Genomic DNA, 25,668 nt, shown 5'->3' with positions numbered 1-25,668 from the left:
CTGAAGAAAATACTCCTACAGACTTAATATTATTCTCTTTGCAAGAATAGGGAAAAGTAAATATTTCTCAGTCATTTCTCTGTTTAAAAATTTGCAGAAATAAAAAGATTAACTCTCTTCTGGATATCTGTCCCTCTATTTTTAGATTAGTCATAAAAAGAAAATGGCACTTGTGTTATTAATAGTAAAAATATATATACATTAGCCAGGATGTTTCCTTCCAAAGTATCCTAAAACATTTTAGATAAATACTCTAAGGGGTACCATGATATATTACTGACATTCAGTGATTCGTCTGCTGAAACTCAGCACCTTGTCAGCAGCAACACTACCTGGTTATTTAAGACAGGAAGTGAAATATATTTCACTTAATTGCAGGAATGATATGTGTGGCTAGAGTAATACTTTGATTTGGTATTTGGTCACGTCACACATTTAATAGCAGTGTTATTGTGACAAGTGCCATGCAATTCTCCACAACCCCAGTGGTCAACATCATTTTGTCTGAATGACGGCATCCTCAAGTACCGAGTACTGCCCGAAACATCACCTGGGACTCAGAAGGGCTACACTAACCTGCCAAAGCGTTTCAAACACCATTCTCTATACATGTTTCCTGGATGTTTTCTGCTCAAAGCAGGGTCCTTCTTAAAAGTACTAGTTTTGAGAGCTGAAGAAGAGCTAGCATATAGGGTGTGGAAGCTTCCTTTAGTGAATTAGAGATGCTACTCACTCTTTCTTTGCTATTCTGGTCTAGGTATGCTGGCAAAACAAAAACAACACAGAAAAACAGTGCAAGTTCTGCAAAATTTCAGCACAGACTTTACTGTAATGTGGATAGATCGTCAAAGCAACTTTCACTGAAATGCATTCTGTTTTCCAGAAAAAAATTCACAGAGTTTTCTTCCTTTAAAAGTGGGATAAGTAGCAAGGTAAGTCTTGCAAGGAGCATCATTCAAACTTGTACAAAAGTGATCATTTCCACTGAATACTCCCACATGCATCGCAGAAGGTACCACATCAAGAAAGTGCAGCAAAACTTCTTGTGTCCTAATAAAAAATAAAAAATAATAATAATAATTAAAAAAAGGATGCCGTGTTTGTTCTTTGCAAGTATTCTGTATTTTTTGGTCATCCCCTTGTCCCGGAACTGTTTTCTAAGGTATTTGAAGAAGCACGGCTCTTAGTTTCCTCCCCCAGCCTGTTTTGTGAGAGTAAGACAAGTTAATTGTGCCTGACGATATGGATGGCCCTTTCAAGTCGTGTAAAATGATACTGCTTTGCTTATCGCAGGTAGATAACCATTAATATTACATGTGCCATCTATGGGAAGAGAAAGGGTCTTGTTTGTTTTGAATGTTTTCAAAGGTAGGAAACAAAGGGTTCTGTGGGGACACCAGCACACAGCAGACAGTGCAACCATACAAACTGAAATTGGAAGACAGGAACCTGTAGTGAAAATGGGTGAAAGACAGAAACTGTCTGTTTCATTACAAAAAGGATAAGTTATTTCATTGAGAGGTGCAGCAATACAGAAATAGAACAGCATTGTGTTTAGCTCAGGCAGAGCTCCAGGCCAGAAATCCCTCTTGATCAGTTAATACTTTTACTGAATAAAATCCTCAGGTCTGACTCGTTTTTAGACTCGGTACACCTCTTATCATAATTGGTATCTCTCAGAATTTGAACCAGAATGATTTTGTCCAAGAGCCAAAGAAATGAGGGTGTAGAGATGAAGATTTTTTTTACTTCTAACTGGCTTTGGCTCAAGCTCCAGAAGGTTTTGAAAAGACATCCCCAGTGTCTGAGGGCTTCAAACAGTCCCACTTCTCAGAAATGGCATTTCTGATGCTATTTTAAAATCATATAATGTGCGCCGCATCATAATAACACGTAACATGATAACAAATATCAAGTCTAGATTTCATCTGACAGATTTTGAGCTATCTGTAGAGAAAGAATGTAAAGTATAGAATTGCTGGGCAGGCAAGGAGCTGATTGAGGGGAGGGATCTCTCAACAGAGCTCAGTGGGACCATGGTGCTTCAGAAAAGAATGAAGATCCCAGATCCCCGGTGCCGAGGTCATTTGGAATAATTAGGGGTTCACTTGCTAAAGGTCAGATCATCTCTTTGACCTCTAAACTTTCTGATCTTTAGGAACCTCCTCAAAACAGGCAAAAATCAAACAAGAACTGCCTTTTCAAGCAAGTACTCAGGAAAACAAAAAGATGTGATTTCTCTGAAATTATTCAAAACGGTTTCTTTTTTGAAGCCTTTCAAAAAGGTGGCCGTTGCCTTTGTTGAGTGAAAAGGTAACATGTCTCTTATATCTTGCAGAAAAGAAATGCATTTTAAGATTGCTCTAAAGGAAAATTACCTTTGAATCATTTTGCTTTAAAAAAATAAATAATCTTTTTCACCAATAATAGAAAAATCTCCACTTCATGGTGCCTGGAACACTTTTGTAGTATGTGAACAAAGAGACATAAAAAATGATGAAGTTGGAAACATGTTTCATTAATGTTTCAAATGAAAAACTAAAATTAAGCTCTTGATAATGAATAGCATGTGCATAGCTGGTTTGCAGAAGGTTGCAAGAAAACTATCCAAAAGAATTTTCAGAGCAATAGGACTCAGTATTGATCCTGCAGTGTTGTATTTGAGTAATAGCCTATTTTAATGGCTACACGACCTAAGTTCACTTGTAGAGAAAGACTTCAAAAAAAAAAAAAAAGTTTAAAAAAGCTTTAAAAACAGGAAGCTTTCAACTTGAAAGAAATTTATACCGTTATTTGCTGATATTTTTTGTGTGTTTTGCAGAACAAATGGTTCTTCTGATTTTCTTTGGACATACCTGATACTGCCATAAAACTTCCCTTTAAAACATTGCATGAAAACTTCTTCCTTTTCAAAAAAATCTTACTACTATAAGAATTTCTCCAACAGCATGCATACCTTTCACTAGAAAATAAATAAATAATAAATTAGCATCTACAGAGAAATTAACAGTTTCCCCACTACCCTGAAAAAATACCTCTTAAAAATGAGAAGTGCCCAAAGCATCATGAAATCCCCTTGTGGCCTTGCTTCTGCTATTGATTTTATGTAGAGGGCACATAAGACTTCAAAGATACACATGCATCTAGACCCTCTGAGATCATGACACTTCTTAGGCACTTAAATACCTTGTAGTATTTAAGCTTTACCTGCAATGGTAGGCTGCAGTGGGCAATTCTTGGGCAGAAAGCCATGCTCTTTCAAATTCCTTTTCAAAACTACTAGGAATACTTGCTCACTTTAGTTTTCAAAAGTAAAAATTCAATTCAATACATTTTTCATGTAAGGATTCATTTTATCTACATGAAATTCCACAGGTATTTTGCTGAATCCTCTAGGAAAGGCCCTATTTACTTACTATAACCTACATGCAAAATAATTTGCTAGAAACCACCGTGAGCATAAATTTTAGAGCACTCATAAAACATTATGCACGGGACAAGCGGGGCCATATTACACAGAAAAATGGACTCTGTCCATGGAGTTATCAGTTAGGTTAGTGGTTAATATGTAATCTTCAATCTACAAAGCCTGAAAAATGAACTCTCCGCACTCCATATCACCTCAAAAAATGTGTGGGTATAGTCACTTTCCATGATCTCATAACTTTATCACTGATTTTGTTAACTTCACAGTATTAAGTTGAACAAAAACTCTACTTCCATCTATTTTTCTGCCACGCAGAAACTTTTCACGCTAGAAAGCTACTTCAGTAGTTCTGCTGAGAAATGCATTTTTTTTTATTAGAGCATTTTTACTTATATAAAGAATCAAAACTATTATACTTTTTTGTATATTATATGATCCAAAACTGTAACATGGAAATTTATGAGTATCTAGAAGATGTATTTTACTTAGGTCATTCAAGAATCCAATATACCATTTTGTATAAGATCCTTGTGATTGCAACAAATTTGATCAAACAAGGTACCACTAGTTTTAAAACTTGATGGCCTTTTTGTTAATATCTTTTTAAAAAGCCATGCTGTATCTTGCAAGCCAAACATGATTTAAATACAGAGGTTGTTGTACTGCATTCTCTTCCCGCAAACCATGGGATAGATACATGTAGTACAGAATTATGCAGACACCTTTATAACTATGTTGTCTGCTGCTACTGCACACTAAAAGTAGAAGTCTCAGAGAAATACTATTTGTGCTAGGTAGGAATGGATTTGGCTACACTATTTTCCTTTAGTATGATCCATACCCAGAGGAAACTGTTACTCAAATAGAAATGGGAGCACATACTTCAAGCTTCAGGGGGACGTTGTGTTCCCTAATGAACCCTAAATAAAGACCTTTTCCCTAAATAAAGACCCAACAAAACCTGCCTAAGAAGCTACGGAAGTGACTGAACTTTTATTGAACCTCGAAGTTTTGGCTTATCTCTTGGGCAATGGCTGGGCTGGTTCTTATTTATATCCCTATTTAAAACAAGCAGATTAATTCTTGGGTTTGCTTTCAAATTCAGTCACACATGGAATGTCTTAATTGTTTGTTAAAGGAACAGCAGGTTGTGGTCAGGGTCAAATGCCCTTGTGCTCAACAGATTTTAACTTTGCATAGTACTAACTCTTGAGACTATGATAAGCAAGCAAAGCAAACCCAGAGGAAGATCTTCATGCTGTGTATGAGGGAAGCGCTGAGTGTGCAGGTATGCAAGGGCAGGGAAAAGGGAGGAGGGAGCCTGAGACCACGAACTGGGCATTTTTTACCATACTGGGTGGTGTGGTATGTACTGGTACATGGGCTGTCAGTGCATGCACTTCTGTGAGTATGGGATTCTGCAAGATTAGCAGCAAAATATTGCAAGATGCAGAGTTGACCTGAATCTTGGCAGAAGGGTTTAGGGCTGGAAACGGTTCACTCCTGCTAGAAGCTCATCACCTGCTTTGTACTGGAGCTGCAGGCTGGACCTCAGACCTGCTGAATGCCTTCCTACAGTGCCATTCCAGAATTGCCTGTTGCCCTAGAATGGGTGGGCTCCTCTCTGAGTCTCTGGTGAAGGATCTTGAGATTTGCAAAAAAACAGTGACTCAGGAACCAACACAAGTATTACAGAATGGCTTTTCTCACCCAAAGTAGATTTGATGCAAGTGTGGAAAAACACAGCCAATTGTTTCTATTCATGTATGGTGGGGATGTCCTTCAGATGTACATGAGCAAAAGGCGAGGGCCTGGTGGAGTGACACAGCCACGAGACACCGCAGGAGAGCTGCCCATAGACATTAGCCCAGTAGTTGAACCAGCACAGCTGGGAGAGCCGTGGGCTGGCTTCCTGGGTGCTAAGGCAGAGCCCCAGGGTGCTGGGGGATGAAGGTTCTCCTCACCACTTCATCACTGGCCTTCCAAACCTGATCCTGCTGATCCTGCCTGTGCAGGGATGGATTATGAGGGGGCCTGGAGTGGTTGGATGTCATCAGGGAAGACACAGAGAATTCCCTTTTCAGGTGACCTAGGAAGCATCAGACACAAGTGTAGCACTCCCTGCCATCACTGGGTCCCTCTCCCAACTGGCAAGCAAATCCTGCCAAAAAGGAGAAGTTAGCAGGAGTAAATAAGGGGGGTTCAATATCCCTCACCACAGTGGGCTGGGGGATGTGGATGGCTCAGTGGGAAACTGCCTGGTGGCTGGCCCAGCATCTCACTTGCGCATCAGGCAGCCTCCAGGGAAGAGAAAAAGGTTATTTTAACTCAGTCAAGTGTGGTTTCAGCTCTATGCTCTTCTGCAAGAAGTGGGGGGGCTGTCCAGTGTTTGGGACTAAGGCACTGCTTATGTTTGTTTTCCCATGGAGAAGATGGATTGCCAACTTTTCCACCCCTTGGAATGAAGGGGCTGGCTTCGTTTATTTTCAGCACCCTCCAGGAAATGAGGCTGTTACATTTATTATCCTGGAGCTGGAAGGCCAGATCGGTTTCTTAAGTAGGTGTAGGGGCACGGTTACTAAATTTACTATGCTTTTTCCAAAGGCTGAGCCTTGGAGCAAGTCTGTTATTCCCACTAATTACCTGGTGCCTCCACGTGCCTTTAGCCAAACCTGCCACTTCAGATTGTCACCTGCCAGCATGAGCAAAGCCTTTACAAAGGGAGCAACCTTCAGTTAGTTCTGGTAAAAGAGAAATCCTATGAGCTGTGTAGAAATGTGCCTGCGGCTGGGTCTGTATGATACTGGGCACGGTGGTGGTATCACTCTGGAGCAGTGAGGGCCAGCTTACAGCAATGTGTCAGTCTCCTGCAAGACAAAAAGAAAATCCAGGTAGCATTACACAAGAGAAAGGTACATTTCTTTCTTCGATCTCTTTAGTGCTTACAAGATTCAGATAACACGCTTATCATGAGGCAAATGGAGATATTTTGCAAGTTTTACTTGGTGTGGTAACCATTATTACCCTTTATACCTTTGCAAATACCCTGACGTCCGCAAGAGTAAGGGCATAAATAAAGCTAACAAACACAGCCGAGCTCCAAATACCTCCTGGCTTTTCACATACATACCTAATTAAATGATGAGGATGATTTTTTGTGAGGTTGTAATAAAATTCAGTTATTTAAGTAGATATCTAAGCAAAATAGTCACATTGCCATCACATCAACATCTTTTTTTTTGATTACTGAAGTACATTTTGGTAGGAGGAAATGAATAATACTAAAAGATTTAATTAGTGAATTCAGAGAGAGGCTATTTACAGCACGAACATCAATGACGTTACATCTAATGGGATCGAAAAAAGCCTACTACAACACTAATATCTAACATAATTAGAGATCAAAGAAATTCTACTAGGCAAGCAAGACCCTTCTTGCAGTAGAAAATGTGGTCTCCCAGTTCTTAGTTCTTGCATTACTCTCCTTTAAGTTTCTTCCCCAAGTACTTTTATTTCATCTCAAACACTTAACCATAGGCAATTAAATAATTTTTGTAAGGAATCAAATGAGCTGCAGCAGTCAACTGTTCTACAATGACTGTAGTGGTACTTCAGGGTACCACTACCTATGAAAGTGCAATGGGAAGCAGGACATGTCACTGTTATTTCATACATAAGCTAATTTTTTAATTTCCCCCTCTCCCCCCAAGATGCATAAAAGGTCCTTCTGGGTAATTTCAGCAGAGCTTTGGAATAGTAGGTCTGCCCTATAACCAAAGGTTATACATTCACCTTGTCCTGTGTCTTTTGATGCCTCAGGCATGTGCAGGATTAAGAATAGGACTCCTGCCAGAATTTGATGAATTATATGAATTAGATGTTTGTGAGGATTTTTTTTGTGCAATTTTCTTCCATCAAAATGTGTCACACATATTTCTGCAATTTCCCTGATTTGCTCCATGTTTTCTGGCTGTACTTGGGAACCTGTTCCAGTCAGTGAAGAGGATGCCTCCTCCACCTAAAGTGAAGGCACAAGAAGAACATCTAATAAAAATGTTCAGAGAAGGAATTTATTTTCACAAACCTGGTCTCAGTTTCTCCTTCCCCTCACTTCCTGTCTGAATTCCAAACCCTATAAACATAAAAATTAAAAAGATATGAAAGCTTGAAAAATCATGAAAATTTCCAAGTGAAAAGAAAAAAAAGTTATACTTATTTGAATATCTATTGAGTCTTTGGAAGTCCTGTTCCTTTGAAATCACTGCACACTTCTCCATGAGTAGGAAATAAAATCTATTCAAGGCATTTGTTTTCAGTAATATTGTTTTAACCTGAGAAACTTAAAATTCATCTCCCAAAGTGACTATTTTCTCAGTAAACAACAAAGGGTTTCTGTACCAGCTCTGCACTAGATTAGAATCTGTGTATTAAAAAGTTTTGGTGGTAGGATTTAAAATCACATAGGTATTAAAAGCATTTATTATCTATAAATCTTACACTAAAATAGGTGAATGATGTGTCCTCCCTCTGCTGAGGGCACCTCCTCTCTGGGTAAGCTCATCTGTAAACACAAGACCGACCGCCCATGCTGATGACTCAAATCCACTCTTATGCTCCCTTCTGTCCAAGCCCAGATCTCAGCCTGCTTCTCTCCGAATGTCTAGCCATCGGCTCAAGCTTAGTATGGCTCACCAGAGCTCTTAATCTTTCTTCTAAGCTTTCTTTGCTGCTGCTTTCTGCAGTCGCTGTGGCTAACATCACTGTTCCGTCTGCTGCTTAGTCCTTGAATTTGTCTGCACCCTTAGACTAGATCTTTATCTGCCTCAGCTTCTCATATCAAGGCTCCGTGTAAATCTTGATACGTAAGACTTCAAAGCTATGACCTCCCTCATACCTTCACACAGCTAAAATTATCTGTCCATGTTTCATCCTTTTACATGTCTATTCCCACAAGACGGTCCTCCCTAGTTTTGACAGAGTGCTTTCCCACTCTTTCCTCTTTACTCACAATTCTAAACAGATTTCCTCTCTCCTTGCTTTGTCACACCATCTTCCCCATTACCAAGCACAACATAATTTTCCTCTGTGCAGATTCCAGCCCTACTGTCATCTCTGACAACCCAGAGATGTGCCAGCAGTCATCACAGCTTTTACACCATTACTTTTTCTACATTGTCCTTCCAGTCTGGGAGGAGCAATCTGTAAAAAAAAAAAATCAAATAAAATTAAAAAAAAAATCACAGTGCATGGTGAAACCCTGGTCCGTGCCTGAATCGCATAGACACTGCAATACTAGAAACACAGAGATTTCACATGCAGCTATACAAATGTTAGGAATGTGTTCTTTGGATACAGAACTAGGTTTAATTCAGACTCTCTTAAAAGAGGTGATACTAAAATCACCTCTAAATGTAAAAAGAATAAAAATAAAATTGGATCTTTAACAAATATAAGTATTTAGTGTCTACTGAAATGTAGTGCCTTTCTTAGAAGGCACTTCTGGAACTAAAATTACATCTTTCTTTTAATTTTTGTCTCCATTATTGAATTGTAGTTACAGTATTTTAACTCAATTGTTATATGGGGTGGCCAGAGCACTACAGTGAGTGATAACCTAGTACATTGTCCAATATCGTTTCCATTTCCAATTCAGTGGTCACTAAATTACAGACAGTCTTATTTCCTTCTTTTTCCCACGTATTGAGAGGTTCTTCTCAAAGGCATGAACAAGTCTTGTTTGGAATCATGTTTCTGGTGCTCCAAGTTTTATTTTTTCTTCAGGGATCTATAGTTTCTATAGCATTATAACCCAAACCAAATGTTTTCTGAGGCACAACGGAAAGCTCTTTTTCTAAGGTATTTGAACACATGTATTCAAAATGGATTAAGCATGGATAGATGATGACTGCTGAAGAAGATATTTCTAAATGTGGAGTCTTTTAGAAGGAGCTAAAACTCTTTTCCCTTCCAAGAAAAATATATCAGTTTTTCTATGTTTAGTGTATTTCAAATTCTGTCAACAAGTCATAAGCTGTTAACAGGAAGCTGCCTTCTGTTTTGCTTGCTGCCAAGATTAGGGGTGACATTCCTATCCTCTTGAAATTAATGACAAAACTTCCTTTGACTTCAGTGGGGAGAATGTTTCATCCAGAGCAAGAAAATGATACTTTCTCATATTTTCAGAACTGGAAGAAATAAAAAGCCTCCTTCCAATTCATATCCCCTCCCCCCCCTTTTTTTTTTTTTTCCCAGATACTGCCATGTAACAATTATTTATACTGTCATTCTTTACAATATGGAAGTTATCTGAGTTGGTTTTAAGACACAAAATTAGCTTATATCTTTTTCACAGCATAAAACACCAAAAAAAAAAAAAAAGAAAGAACAAAAACAACAAAAAAGTCCCACATAAAAATAAGCACCTTTTATTAATATGGATTTGCAATCTTCCCACACAAAAGGATTAATATAATTTTATTAGGCAGAAAATTATGCTTATAAAGGTAGAGTTCATTTTGAAGAATCGTGTATGGTGGGAGGGAGGAAGGGTTGATTGGTGAAATATGTGGGGTGAAAAAAGTAGGTAGAAAAACTTCTGTTGACTGTGTGGAGCTTTATGTCACACCCTTTCTTGCCTTTTAAATGGTGTGTAGCAACAAAAGTTCAAACCCTTCTAACTTTTCTGAAAAAGCCTTCTTCAGAAGAACAGCAAAACACATGAACTTTGGAGTCCCAGCTGAATTGTAAAAGATTAGGATGCACTTCCAGAAATGCTGAAGGAAGTATATATAATCTAAGTGTCAGGAATAAACCATAGTCTGGTGGATAAGTAGATAGTTACCTAGCCTTTCAAACTCTGGAGGACTCCCTGATAATTATAAAAAGACCCAGTTACACCAAATTCAGTAAAAGTTGAATATTCAGTACCTACTCAGGGATACAAGAGCCCAGATTTTCCTATGTTGTCTCTGGTGTTTGGTAAATCCTTCTTTTAATGGCCAATTGTAATCAGATAACAATTGGGGAACAAAAACAAAGGGCCAATTAAGAAATCTTTGGTCATTGACCTCTTTTAGGATTAGAATTTTGTCCATTCTTCACTTCACAAGGAAGGTCACTGTGGAAGGAAAAGGTAAGCCTAAAACAGTTTAACTCTTACCTGGCTGAAAAGATTCCTGCAGTTTAAGAAAATATATTTTAATTGAAGGTAGTTATTCTAAGATGATATTTATGTTGATACTCATGAGCCAGTTTAGATGTGGTTTATCACACTATACTCATGATAGATTTGCCCAAGGTACTTTGAAATAACTATTCTGTAACTGCTATTCCATGCTAACTCCCTGTGTGGATATCCCTACATTACTTAACTGACTTCATAGCACCAGAGTGTAAGCATACCAGCCCAGAACACCAGGGTGAGTAGAGTAAGATTCTGTAGCATGCCACTGACTTTAATGCACCCATCCTGTCCCTTAATGTGCAGAGCAGTAAACGTCAATGAAGTAGTGCTTTGCTTGACAGTGCTTTCAAATGTTGACCAGTCCTACATCACATAGTAGTTCATGTAACTTAAATAGTAAAAACATATTCTGTGTTATGTAAGGTACTTTATAAATCATCAAAACAAAACAAAAACAAAAACAAAACAAAACAAAACAAAACAAAACAAAACAAAAAAAAAAAAAAAAAAAAACCTCCAGATATCCATAAACGATACTGAATTTCCGAATTTTCACATGTAAAATGTACTGTAGGGGAATAGTATTTAGAAATCAGATTCACTGGAAATCAGTCTTTTGAATCAGTGCTTTCAAAATAGAAAACCAGCAGGGCAGACACTTTTAGAATCACATTCCTCTGAAACTTGAATTATTTGTACACCTCAGCACGTTCCTGTTAATGAAAGACTGAGGTTCTGCTGACACCTGTTGATAAATGTCTGAACAGCAGAACTGGTGCGTTACAATTAAGTAAATGACATCTTAAAGACTAAGAAAACGAGAGCAAAGGTACAAGCCTGCCTTTTTGCTATAGCAGAAAAATTTCAAGTCATTGTCAAGTCATAGTGGTAGGGTGAGGTTGGGGAAAAGAATGAAAAGGAAAGGTGAAAAGAAAATTTGATGCTTTTTTTTTTTTTTTTTTAAGATCTTCCCCGACAAGGATAATGAGGTCACTTCCTACTGAGTCAATACACAACTTGCAGTGAGTCATTGTGGATATGCTGACTAAGGTGAAAGAAATTTACTAATGACTGGATGATCAGCAGAAGTGTAATTAATATCAGCAGACACGAGAATGTGTTTCTCAAATGATCAAATTCATGCTAACATGGGAGTGTGATAAGATGATAAAGAATACCGAGAGATTTTCAAACTTTTTTTTTTTTTTAAAGAACAGGAAGAGAATTTTTGCTTACTCAGCAGCGTATCCTCAAAACTCAGCAAATATCATATCTGAACTCTACTGGTTTTTTTTAGGCCCAAGAAAAGGTAAAATTTTACTAAAATTTTTACCTGCTGCTGCAACACTAAACAATTAAACTAGGCTTCAGAGTTATGATACAATCCTAACATTAATCCCTTTTAACTTTGTGTTAAACAAACATACGGAAAAAGGGAGAAGATTGCTACATCTTTTGTAATAAGTACCTCTGTTAACAGAGTGCACACTGCACTCCCTTTCATTTGTACAGGGAGTACAAGATCACTGGTAAGAAAAACATGTCTGGGGCAGTGTTTTAGACACTGTGTAACCTGTAATAACTGCTTTTCTGATAAGAAAAGTTCAGACAGTGTAGATTTTCTCCTTTAGCTATTGTTCACATGCAATCTCTTCCCCCACCCCCCACGCCCCATGAAACAAAAGAGAAATTTACATTAAAGAAAAAATTCACTCTCTGCCTGTCCCTGGTGCTCACCTTTGAAAGAAAATTACTGCTTGTAAAATACAGGCCCAACGATCTTATCTCGGACAACCATGTACTTGGGTTTCTTTGTACATTCCCGCCTTCTCTGTATCCAGGATGAATTGGAAGGTATTATAATGGATAATTACTGTGATTACTGGATGCTCGCCAGCCCATGCAGTAATTACTGTGCACTGGTTGGAGAGGGTTGCTCAAGTCTGAAAAATATGGGCACTCCTCTGGGTCAGCTGCACAGTGGCATGCAGTCAGCCTGCCCTCTCCTGGCAGGTCAGATTTCTTCATGTGCCCAAGGTACATCTGTCCAAAACTTTAGTACATGTCTGCTGGGCTACTATTACTGCGTGATGCTGATCTACAGATACCTTGTGGAAATGTCTGGGCTGCTCGGATGTATGGCTGCTCAGTCAGAGCTACCTGCAAGTTTGACCAAGCTGCTAAACATCCAGAAATTCTGGACAAATGTGAAATACATTCATTCTGGACAACATTTTAAGGCTGAAAAAGAAGACATTTTCTGCAAGAAAACTGAAATCAGAAAATCTGAATCAGATGCAAGGCCTTTGCTATGTATGCAGTGAATGTGCAGTTGAGACAACTCAAAATTTTCAGCTAAACAAATGTTTTGAGACTACTCAGAACTCGCTCGGCTGAACTGCTGGGCCTGGAGGGCAGTGGTCAATGGTGCAGTCTAGCTGGAGGCCAGTAACAAGCAGAGTACGCCAGGGGTCAGTACTGGGTCGAGTCCTGTTTAACATCTTCATTAATGATCTGGATGACGGGGTAGAGTGCACCCTCAGTAAATTTGTGGGTGACACAAAACTGTGGAGAATGGCTGACTCACCAGAGGGACACGTAGCCACTCAGAGTAACCTTGGCAGGCTGGAGAAATGGGCTGACAGGAACCTCATGGAGTTCAGCAAGGAGAAGTGCAAAGTCCTGCATGTGGGGAGGAACAACCCCAGGCACCAGGACATGCTGGGGACCACCTAGCTGGAAAGCAGCTCTGCAGTTCCTGGTGGACACCAAGCTGAACAAGAGTCAGCAGCGTGTCCTTGCTGATAAGAAGGCTAATGGTATTCTCAGCTGCGTTAGGCAAAGTATTGCCAGCAGGTCAGGAGTGGTGGTCCTTCTGCTCTACTCTGCATTGGTGAGGCTGCACCTGAAGCACTGTACCCAGTTCTGGGCCCTCCAGTATGAAAGAGACCTGGACATACCAAAGAGAGTTGAAGAGGGTCACAAACATGATCAAAGGACAGGAATACCTCTCCTATGGGGAAAGCCTGAGAGATCTGGGACTGTCCAGCCCAGACAAGAAAAGGCTCAGGGAGATCTCATCAATGTGTATCAATGTATACAAATGCCTGAAGGGAGGGTGCAAAAAGGACAGAGTCAAGCTGTGAGAAAAATCTCAAATAATTTTCTTCAGACAGGATCTTCTGTGAAGCTATTTTATTCGTGATTGCAATGGCGGGCGTCCCATCAATCAGGAGCACATTTTAGTAAACAAATCATAACCTTTTATTCCCTATTACCCAACGCCTGATCACCTCCCGTGTTTCCTCATTGGCTGAGTATTACAGGTTCACAAGCTACTCAACACTCCTCTATACCATATATGTACAATTTTTTTTTTTTTCCCTCAACCCTTTAATTTCTCCTTTCTTGTTTTGAGAACTTGTGATCTTTGTTTTGCTGTTCTCACACTGCTCATCCTGTTTTTCTCAAGCTTCTACCTTATTTCGGAACAGTGAGGCATTCTGCTGTCCACTTATCTACTTAGTATTTCTCCTTATTATGACTACACAACTACCTTGGAATACAGAAAAGTAATTCTCTACTGCAAAACCACAACTTTGTTTCTCACACAAGCTCTTTCCAGTTTCCTGGCACTCCAGCTGAGTGCCAGGACCAGAGGCAAAGTGCATGAACTGAAACACAAGAGATTCCATCTGAACGCCAGCACTTCTTTACTGTGTGGCTGACCAAGCACAGGCACGGGTTGCCCAAAGAGGTTGTGAAGTCTCCCTCTTTGGAGATCTTCAAAAACATCTGGGCAAGCAGCTGTCGGTGTCCCTGCTTGAGCAGGGGCAGATAGCCTCTGGAGGTCCCTTCCAACCTAAACTGTTCTGTGATTCTGATACACAGCACACATGGCAGTGTATTTGTGTAGTACACGGGCAAGCTTTACAGAAGTATTGAGCTAATTCTCTATACGATAACAATTAATGTGCATATATGTTCTGCCTGGGTAGCTCAGCCTTTCCTTTTCAGTATTTATCCGAGCAAGTCACTGAGAAAACTAGCAAGCTTTTGGCAGCATTGGGACCATCAAGGCATTGCCATTAACCACATTGGTTAATGTTTTAAGTGCTGGAAGAAAAGGTGTAGTTGGCAGTTATGCTACAGCCTTACACAAGAAGATTAATAGAGCAACAAGGTAAGAAGGAAAAATGACCAAAAGAGGAGAGACAAGAGGCCATATGGGTGTTGTTTAGGATGTAAATGAAGCTGAGGAAGATAGTTATGTCACTTAGTAACAGTGATCATTATTGCATTGCCTTGTTTCATCGTACGTACACAATCCTCCCCCAAAGTATGCCCAATTACAGATGGTAACTCCTTTCATTAAGGGAAACCAATAAAGACACGTTTCTGAGATGGTAAGTATGACAGTTTGATTCCACATCTGGGATATTTTATATCATTTTCATTCCAAACTGTGTCTTTACTGGGGACTGTGAACACTCCTTGGTCTGCTCTAGCCTTTAGACACCACTGTGTGTAAACATAATTGTCTCCAGCTTCACATCACGCGACACACGTAAACATGAGTTTACCTTGGGGAAGTTCAGTTAAACCCTCCCCACAGCAGCAGAGTGATTTTGTGAGGGCTATGAGAGGAAACTTCGAATCAACATCAGTTTGGAAGGAAAGCAGCTTAGCCATGCTGCTGGTCAAAGAACCAACAGCCCATCTGCTGCATGTTTCCACTATTTTTATGACATGAGAGTCCAGTGGGTCGCTTACTTCAAAGGAAAGGGGTTTATAAGCTGTACAATATGAGAAGCCCTATTGTAAAATAACCACCTGGCTGAGGAGCTCCAAAGTCATTGATCCAAAACTTTCACTGGGTGAACTTCCACCCTGGCCAGCCTCTGTGCGGGACCAGAGCTGGGACACCACAGGGACTGGGACAGACACCAGTTGGCCAGGGTGGTGTGCGGGAGCCATGGGTCTCACAGGGCCTCTGTGGCCAGCTAGGACATTGTTTTTGGAGTGAAACCACATCTCCGGCAGCTTCCAGGCAGTGTGAGAGAGAGCAGAGCCCAAGCCTCTCCCCCCAAACAGCATCAAGGCGGAAGGAAAGCAGACCCAAAACCCAAGCATGAAAACGCAATTTTATTTCATTTTTTAACCTAAGCAAGGGTGAACGGTGAGGTGCCAAAGGGGAAAGAGCCCCCTCAGAGGGGCAGAGGCTGCGCCAGGGGCGGCGGCTCCCAGCAGAGGGCGCCGGGCTCCCGTGGCCGCCGCCGGCCTCCCCCTGCGGGGCGGGCCCCGGCCCCATGGCGGCGGCGCGGGGCGGGTCCTATGGCGGCCGCGCTCCGCCTGGGCCGCGCTGCACGCCTGCTGCCGGCCGCTGCCTCCCCGGCCTTCGCCTCAGCGCTGCGGCCGCCTCCGCGCCTCGGCTCCTTCTTCTCCTCCTCGTCCTCGTCCTCCTCCTCCTCCTCTCCCCGCCGCCATGCAGGCTTTTCAGTACCCCGAGGTGTACCGCGACGAGACCGCCGTGAGTACGCGGCCTCCCGGCGCCTCGCTGGGCCGCGGGGAGCCGCCCCGGGCGTGGGGCGCGGCCGCTGGGCCGGGGGCAAGGGAAGGGCCGGGGGGCTCCCGGCTGCTTTTCAGCCTCCTGCTGCTCGTGTCGGGCCGGCAGGGCCGAGCCCAGGGTGTCCCTGGCAAGCCGGGCCTGCCCCGGAGGGGAGCGGGGCTGCGGGGTGAAATAAACCTCTCCCCGCGTGTCGCGGCCATGGCTGGGTGCACACGGGGGTTGCCCTGCTGTCTGGGTTAAAACCCTGCCAGTCGTCTCCTTCCACAAAGTGCCGTGCCTCAGGCAGCGGTCCAGGCACCATTTACAGAACTAAGCTCGCTTTTGAACCAAAACGTGTGCCGGGATGAGCCAGCAGTGGAAAAAGCTTCAGTGTTTCTTTTAGCGCTTAAGTGAAAGGCAGAACTGTGCAACCCCCAACAGCAGGTATCTTGTTTGGGTTTATTTTTTGTATGCTGCAGAAGGCATGCAGGTAAAAGACCTAACCTGCATGGTAAAACATGTGGTTTTACTTCCGTATTGCTGTGTGTGCTTTGCTTGGGTGTTTGTGAGGAACATTAGCAGGAGGAGGCAGTTAATTACCAAAAAAACCAGAGGCATAACCAGAAATTACATTTTGGGTGTATCCCATAATCAGGTTTTGTGACTGCACTTGAGCATCTGGATTTGGAAGAGGGGTTGTGTTTGGTTGGTTGGTTTTTAAGTCATTCTTCTCATCTAGCTTGTGGAAGGAATTAATGTTTGTGTTCTACATCTCTCTGGTGCCCTGTGTTTTTTTTCTGATGATAAGTCTGCTACCTCATTTCTTCCACCAAAAATGATAAAATTAGTAACTCACCTGACAGCAAGGTGCTGCTTTCCTCATCTTTCGCTTCTTAGCCCTATGTACTTGTGTGAATTTACAAATACACTTAATTTTGATGCAGCTTATTCCCTGATTAATATAGTTTGCTTGTACGCATATCTCTTTTTATTAAGCATTGTTTCTTATAAATGCAGGTGTTGGATTACCATGGGCATAAAATCAGCGACCCATACTGTTGGCTTGAAGATCCTGATAGCGAGCAGACAAAGGTAACCTTTCTTTTTTGAGGAATGTCTATTTCAACTTACATCTTTCTTACAGGCTAAGTACGTGGGTATTCTGTAGTTTTTTAAAACTTCCTATTGTGAATGTAGGTGTAATGTGGTGCACCTGATACTTAAAGGTGCCAACAGTGTAGTGCTGTTATTTTGCACCTTTGTGTTATGGTGGGGGAAAGACTGAGACGCTTGGTGTAACCTAGGTGGGTCACGTGGTTTGGAAAACAAAGGCCCTATTTGACTTGCACCAGTTTTTCTTAGGCAATTCAAATGTTCAAGGTTATATTGGCATATTGAAGAGAAGTGTTCTGATTTTAGAGCACTTTACCTCTGTCCTAAGGACATCTAAAATTGCCATAAACAGGTAAGAATGGGTAGAAAGAAAACTTTTCTTGGTACAGTGACAAGTGTGTGATTCCCCCTTAGAATAGCTGATAACTTTGTGACAGCTGTAGTTCCAGAGCTGCAGATCTGCGTTCTGTCTGGTGTGCTTGACTGTGTGAGAAAGAAGATAGAGGGCAGGTTCTTCATTTAGAAAAATCCTGTAAGGTATCTTTCCATTCGTGAGATTCCTCCTAGGTTCTCTCATATGTATGCTTACATGATAGTATTTTGATGAGCTAGAGGATGGCTAAATGTAATTTACTTTAACAGTTAAGAGTAAAATGAAATGTACACAGATTTAGAAGTAGGAAACAGGAGGCTGTCAGTATTTATAAATATTCACCTGAATTAAAAAGGTTTTGTATTTTAGTGAAAAACTCAGCAGTGGACATTAACAAGGGAAATTAGATTGGTAGTATTTGATCTTTTGATTTTGTTATCCTTAAGAAATGGTACACATAGAATAGTTTTATGTCAAATTCCGAGGGATGTGTTTGTCGGGGGTTATGGTTCTGTCTTTCTCTTATAGCAACCATATAAATACCCATTCAGTTGGTCTCAGAATCCTGTGGAAGAGAGGTAGGATTGAGAAAATGACAATACATGACTTCTTGAGTCCCAATGTTCAATGTTTTTCCCACATATTGTGAACAGATTGGGGAAGAAAAGTTAAAGGAGCCTGAATCTCCTCCAGAGGTTGTAGCTTATAGCAGACAAAATAAAGAATGGGGAATTGCAACATCTTTATTTAAAAAAAAAAAAGAGAGTGATGCAAATGGGAGGGAGTTCCTGTTTGTGTTTGAGTAGGTCATCTTTTTCCTATGTTCCAGGAGTTAGTGAGCAACAGGGAATTTCGCTTTCCTACTTCTTTCACAGAAGAGGTCAGAAAAAAGTCTTGAAGTGCTAAGCCTTTCATCTACTTTATCGCTCGCTTTCTCATGCTGTGCAGCAGAAGTTGCTGACAACCACTCTTCATTGCTAGCCCTTCTCAATAGTTTTATCTCCATGTCCTTGAAATTATTCTACAGGACTCATGAAGCGTAGCTGTTCTGTACCCACCAGATCAAATAATAACCAGACACTGGTATAGAAGCAGGCTTCAGAGAGAATTTGGAGCGTACTCTGTAGACTTTCCAAGCCTTCAAGTCACTGATCTGGAGACCTGTGTCCTTCCCTACTCCTCTTCCAAGTCCCCCTCTTCCTTTATGTGCTCCTTAGTATCCCACACTTCCATCTGTTTGAAGAAAAAGTCAAATGTCTGGTGTACACTCCCCTCCAATAGGCTACCTTTTAATTTGCTACATATTAAATACAGAACTAGAAGAATTCCTGAGGCATTCATGTTTATCTGCAGTGAAAAAGCTCCTACTCAGTTCCTGTTTACAATACGCTTGATTTGTGTATGTACAACAGGGTGAATTCTGGTTTATGCTAAAAGCAAAGGGTGAACTTCAGTTAAGTGGCTAGGAGTATTTCCTCACACAAAAATAGTGTTTAGTGTGTGCTGTTGAATAGTTGGACAAATATGTTTATAATTCTACTTTTGAATTCTAGACATTGTAGAAATAGTCACGTCAGGCATTGGTGTGGTCATAGAAAATAAAAGGGTAGGCTCGCTTTTTTCTGTGTTGACAGGTGTCAGTGAAACATCACTTAGAAGAAATTATTCTATAAAAGAATTTTTTGAAATCAGCAGGTGGGTAACCAGGACTATTTCTTGTCAGGTGAGCAGTTCTGGAGGTGATTAAGCCAATAATCAAGTCACATCCTCAGTCTCTTGAGAAGCTGTTGTTCAAGAAATGCACACTTCCATGTCCATGATCTGTGTGCTTGCTGTAGTACTATTTTTCTTGTGTGCACGTGGTGGATGTAGTTATGCGCAGTTATAAGCAACTAAAAATCCCTTCTGCAGATAAGTAAATAGAAACAGAAGCACCGCTCAGAGGAGGAAATTCCTATCTTACTTTGGAGAAAAGAGGACGGACAGTGGGTTCCTGCTGTACTGTTCATTGACCTTTAAGACAAACTGAGGAAACTTCCCTGGCTCAACTGCAGTGTTCTGCTGCTCTGGTAAAACACTTATGGTGATGACACAGGCCACAACTGCAAAACCACACTTTGTTAGTGTCTTGGGTTTGGCTTGGTTGGACTTCTTGGCTTGTTTTACACTTTGTGGGATATAAGCTCTATTTTGGTCTAGGAAAGTCTTTTGCTTCTCTGAGTTAGTCATCTACAATATCATACCTTCCTAAAACAGCTGTGTAGACAGGAAGGTGTAGCTTGTTTCACACATGAGGTGTGGACAAGGGATGAAAAAAAAAAAAGGGATTGTGTAGCAGACAGTTGACCTGTGGTATTATGAACAGATGGGTGTTTGGGCTGAGACTAGAATTGAAACTCTCAAAACTAAAAATAAATGGATTTGTAATTATAAGTGAACAGGCTTTTATTTACTGTTGTTTTTTTTTTAGTAGTTGTGCAATTGCACTTTGAATTTTGCTTTAGTAAATCCTAAAGTAATACTAAAAGTAAATGCTAAGGAGCAAGCCACCAGAAATCTGCTTAGTTTTATTTTCATAGAATCATTAAGGTTGGAAAAGGTCTCCAAGATCATCTGGTCCAACCGTCCTCCTACCACCAGTGTCACCCACTAAACCAGATCCCTAAGCACCACCTCCAACCTTTCCTTAAACACCTACAAGGAACAGTGACTCCGCCACCTCCCTGGATAATCTGTTTCAATGCTGAGAAGAAATGTCTCCTGATTTCCAACCTGAACCTCTCCCCTGGGGCAACTTGAGGCCATTCCCTCTTGTCCTAGTTTTGTAATGTTTGATACAATGTATGTGCCCTCTTGTATTCAGAACTGCACTGAGAAGATACATATGGAGGTAACTATTAAACTGTAAATATTTACAGGTTAATGACAAAGACTGGTAATGTTTTAAATACAATTTATATCCTAAGAATTCTCCTTGGAAAGTATACTGTGAGCACCTTTGGCAATTTTCTTCTTAGGCAGAAATCATCATCTTGCTGAGAGAATAGCATGCGGAAAGCTGATGCTTTGTAACAAAGCATGGTTAAAAAAAAGTCACTTGTTGTTCAGGTAAAAATTAAATATGAAGTTTTTAAAAATAACAATTTACCAGCTCAAGTGATAATCGAATGCTTCAGCCTTAAATAGAATGTCTCTGCTCCTACTGCCACGCTTTAGAAATTGTCCTTTCAAAGTTATGTTATTTTCTGGGGCGTGTGTAAGCATACACCTTACATTGACCCTTATTCTGTTCTTCTACTAGTAAATTCGGTGCTGGGTCAAGGCTGATGATAGTTTGTCAGACATGGATTTCAACAGGTAAAGTCTTTTCTGTGGAGGTTCAGGAAAGTGTATGGACAGCTGTTGTTAGTCCTATACCATGGGTGGCATCTGTTTAACTCAGCATGTTTGATACTGAGTTGATACTTCAAATATATAGTGACTTTTAAATATGAGTGCAACCACGTGATCAAATATCTGAGAACATATACCAAATTGCACAAGATCTCTTTCAAAAACCCGTAATTCCTACCTCATTTTTTAGATAGCAATGATATTCCCTTTTTTAGACTGGAACTCTTTTGTGCATTATCAGTGGAAGTTGGGAAGAATGTGTGAAACTGCTGTAAAAGCAAGATTACTAGTAATTCAGTTGAGTGCAACAGTTGATTTGCAAGCATGTTCTTGTGCAATGAACACTTCAAGGAAAAGTTTCTCTCCTTGAATACCAGTGATGAAAGCAAATGTGGTGAAAGGGTGGCCGTAGGTAAAAGTGAGTCACAATGTGGTCCCATTATACCCTTGCGGCAATTCTGCTGTTTTGGTCGCGTTATTGATCTAGGAAACAACGATCCATGCCAATTTCTGTCCACTAAATACAACTGTAAAGTTCTTTTGTCTGTCTAGTACAGTGGATAGTTTTATACATCTTTTTAATAAGACAGGTTTGCTCTGAGAATGTCACAGCACTTAAGAGTAGGTAGTGTGGTATGTGTTGTCTGGTTTTTTGTGTCTGTGCTTGTTGAAATCCATGTGCTTCCATTTAGAGAAAAACAGATTCAGATATATGTAATTCTTGGGTAGATTTGATAAAGTTCTTTTCTCATTTGGTGGAGGTGGGGAACAGAGTGGTACAAGGTGGAGGCTGCAGCCTGTTCTGAGCAGAGCAATGTTTTCACTTACCACTGGGATGTGCTGTGCTGCTGTGCTGGATGCTAAAGCTGCCTATGCCAGTACCATCCTCAAAGGGAAATCAGACGTAAAAAATCGTCTTTTCCTTAGCAATGTATTTACCTCTTTTCTTCTTCTGTCTCAGGAGATAATTTCCTGACTTTGCCCTCACTGATGCATGGAGTCTAACTTGAGTAAAGGTCCAGATGTCATCGCTGTTAGCCATCTGTATCTTTCCCTTTTCAGTGCTGTGGTAGTCATTTTTTTGTCATACTTGAGCGGTGACTTGCATGTAAGCAGCCCTCATGTTCTTAAACCAGTGCATTTCAGCACCTTGCCAAGTGTTCTTGGAGCATTACTAATTCTGCACTTGTATTTAAAGCTTATCACTTTCTGTATGCTTTGTTGGACATGAACAAATACCTCTCAAGTGGAGAGTGGCCATAATTAATGCACTTTCTCCCTTACCTTGTAGCCTGACAAGTCTCCGAAAACAACTTGGCATGCAGTGCAGCTCTTGGCCATGTAATGCTGTGGCAGCAAGGTGAATGAGAGAGGGAGTCTGTCATTCTCCTTGCTTCATGGAGTCACTTTTCACAGTGTGAAATGTCTGTAAAATACCACTGAAAGAATTTTATGTTCTATTCTTTTCGCTTTTTTACCTGAAGAACTGATAAATGGGTAAACATTGACCACAGTTGGTACATGTGTGTCGGGTGCTCTGTGGAGCAGGTGGCGTTTCTGAAGAGTCATGAAATGCAGATTGTAGAACATGGTTTGTAGCCCACCTGCTCCTGTAGATCATACCCTGCTGTGAAATGCAGCTCAGGCATTACCGTGCACTGATCTGCTTGCTGCATGACAGAATCAGGACAGGTAAAAACAATGACCTCACTCAAAGGAACAGGGGAAGAAACCCTTGTAGGCAAGAGATGGGGTCTGGGATTTCAGCCTGGAGTCCTTGCTACATTGCAATGACAGAGGATGGCTTCTGTGTGGTGCTGCAAAATGCCAGCATCACAAAGCCCGGCTGTGATTTAGAGCTCGTGTGCTGTCCTTTCCACTCCATCTTAACAGAAAAGCCTGTGTGTCTGCTTCTTAACAGCTGTGGTTCACGCCCTGTCACCTTGAGATGCTTAGGTATTAACTTTATGTTAATGTACTGTGCTGTAAGAAGGGATGGTGAAACGCCAGCATAGCACCAGTTTTTCCATCTTCCTCATGGGAGTGGTAGCCTCTAACAAGCAGCTGTAGTGGTAGTGGTTTTAGCCACTGTAGTTACATGTTTGCATCTTTGAGGTAGTGTTTTAAGGAAACCAGACCCCTTGAAGTTACTTCCTTGGACGTTACATATTCTTGTCTTTTGTAACTAAGATGGGGTGGGAAAAAATGCCTCATCTGTATTCATGAAGGACAGTACTTCGGCCCTTCCAAGAAATACGGGCTGGGACTAATGCTAAGTGTTTTGTTAATAGGGCGACCAGATGGTGCACATGACGTTTTATATAATTTTCCAGCTCTTCATGGTTCCAGGAATGATAGTCATACATACGGGCAAAAGGATTCGTTACCAATTTTCTAATTGATCTGCTCTACAGTATTGGAGTATTGTATATTTGTGATGAAGTAAGAAATGAATTTTCCTAGGTGTTTTCTGTAACTTAGCTTTATCCATACCATTTAGATAAATACAGGGAGAGTTGGTTTTTTAATAAATAAATAAAGAAAGAAAAGAAAATGAGCTTTGGTGGTTTTGTTTGGTTTTGATTGTTTTGTTTTGTTTTTTTTTTAAAGGGGAGTGGCAGGAATCTAGCTTGTCTTTGTCCTGACCACTGCTTACCCTAATGTGTGATGGAGAGGTTATTCAAGATATAAAATCAATCTAGTTAGAACATTGCAGCGTTTAATAATACAGCCAAGTATGTGAGGCTGTTCAGGTGTGACTCTACACACCCTATATGGGGGAAAGATGTTGGCGATGCATTGCATCAAAAACAGTGTTTCTTGTGGGAAGTGTAAATTTGTGCTTGAACTCATGTATTCTGGGGGGATTCTTTTCTTACAGGCATTTGTGGAGGCTCAGAACAAGCTTACAGTACCCTTTCTTGAGCAATGTCCCGTCAGAGGACTATTCAAAGAACGAATGACTGAACTCTATGATTATCCTAAGTACAGTTGCCACTTCAAGAAAGGAAAGAGGTAAGTGAGGAATGTCTTTGTAGATGATGAAGAATATGGAGCAAGTCAAAAGCAACTACAAGATAAATTGGAAATCATGCTTGCCTTTATTCCTTTATTGCTGGGTCCTAGAAAAAGTATGTGTCAAGCCAGTATTAATATGTTGCATGATGCAGAGCATAAAATGCTTGATTGTCTCTAATTCCCAGTTATATTATTGTCCTGTGGTTTTGTCATCTTTTTATAAGAGAAATAGTGAGTTTATCAAAACTACATTGTAGAAGAACAAGTAAAAGTAAAACTCTGAGGAATTCCTTTCCGGGCCTGTCAGGGAGAGGCACTTAATCCTAGAAAAAGCACAAGTCTGTCAGGTGTACATTGTTCTAAATATTTTCTAAAATATGTTGGTCCTACTTTGAGCAGCTGGTCAGACTTTTATTTAGTCACAGCCAGTGAAAAGCACTAGGAATTCCTTTTTTCAAAATGGCTGCTAAAATCTTAAATTGAATATGTACCAATTTTCTGCTGAAGAATAGTCACTAAAGGACAGTGTCTGAAGAGATGTTCTGTAGGATCTGCAAAAAGGAGGACTGGTCTCCTGTCTCAGTCGTATTGTTTGACCTTTGCTTCTCAGCTTATTGCTTAGCATAGCAGAGATAAAATTGGCTAGAAAATGCATGGTCAAATGGAAGATGACATATTTTTGTTGCTTTGAATATTTCTGTTTTCTTGCTCACTGAATGTACGTTTAGTATTTGAACATTTTCAATGTGCAGATTGTTAGCCAGGCCTTTGCAAGTGTAGTTCCCCCTTTGGGGTTTACGAGCTTCCTGTGTCCAAGTACTAGACATCCTTAGGGAATGGGTAAACTTATATTCAGGCTTGAACATTACCCCATAGCTTTCCCTGCTCCCCTGGGTAAAGCTGCTACTTGGTCTAAGTTGCAGGTTTGTTTAGAGTTCTTGAAGGAAACTAGTAGCTATGAATTACATAAAATACAGTTATTAATTTTTCTTCTCTAGTGTCTTCTACTGTGAACAGTATCTCTCACTGAAGAGAATTATGTAACTCCATTCCTACAACTGTTTCAAAATGCACGCCCTGTTATGGATCTTGGGAAATACAGATGAAACAATTTCAGTTCTGTTTCATTTGAACATTTGTCTACCGCCCAGTGCAGCTTGAAAGCAGCTACGTGAATGACAAAGCATAGATCATAGGAGATGGGAACCTTTGCCAACACTTGTAATAGAAACGCTAAGGCTGCCAGAGCTTTTTAGCAGACAGTTACTTGGAATTTGTAGAATGTTTTGCTTTGTTTGAAATGCACTGTGGTAAATGCAGTTTTTATTGCTCAAAGATATTATAGGTGCATCCTACAGTCTCCTTTGTATAATCTCTATATCTTGTTGAGCTGAGATTCCTCTGATCTTCACGGAAATTGGTGTCTGGGCTTCCTCTGTGCCAAGGAGAGAGCAAGGCACCTACTAAGGATGACTGACTCCCTGATGGCCAAAGGAAAGACGTGGTTCTTGCTCTACTACAAAGCTTGTTATTCTATATATTTTTATCTGCCTTTTATTTCTTGACAATCTCACACAAATTTGTCTTGCTAGCCTAATTGAAAATCTGAGTTC

General features: G+C 40.6%; 1 protein-coding gene across 1 annotated transcript in view; it reads left to right on the top strand.

Annotated features, from left to right (window-relative positions):
- The first annotated feature begins 15,945 nt into the window (after window positions 1-15,945).
- Window positions 15,946-25,668, top strand: part of PREP (prolyl endopeptidase) — a 100,422-nt gene continuing 90,699 nt past the window's right edge. The window contains exons 1-3 of the mRNA XM_082755873.1: window positions 15,946-16,140; window positions 17,176-17,250; window positions 23,919-24,052. Coding sequence (XP_082611999.1) covers window positions 16,096-16,140; window positions 17,176-17,250; window positions 23,919-24,052 — 254 coding nt within the window. The 5' untranslated portion in view covers window positions 15,946-16,095. The remainder of the gene's footprint in view (window positions 16,141-17,175; window positions 17,251-23,918; window positions 24,053-25,668) is intronic.

Source organism: Aythya marila (assembly GCF_965140915.1).
Source record: "Aythya marila genome assembly, chromosome: 3".
NCBI lineage: Eukaryota > Metazoa > Chordata > Aves > Anseriformes > Anatidae > Aythya > Aythya marila.
The sequence above is the reverse complement of the archived record's forward strand: the minus strand, read 5'-3'. Positions and strand labels throughout refer to the sequence as shown.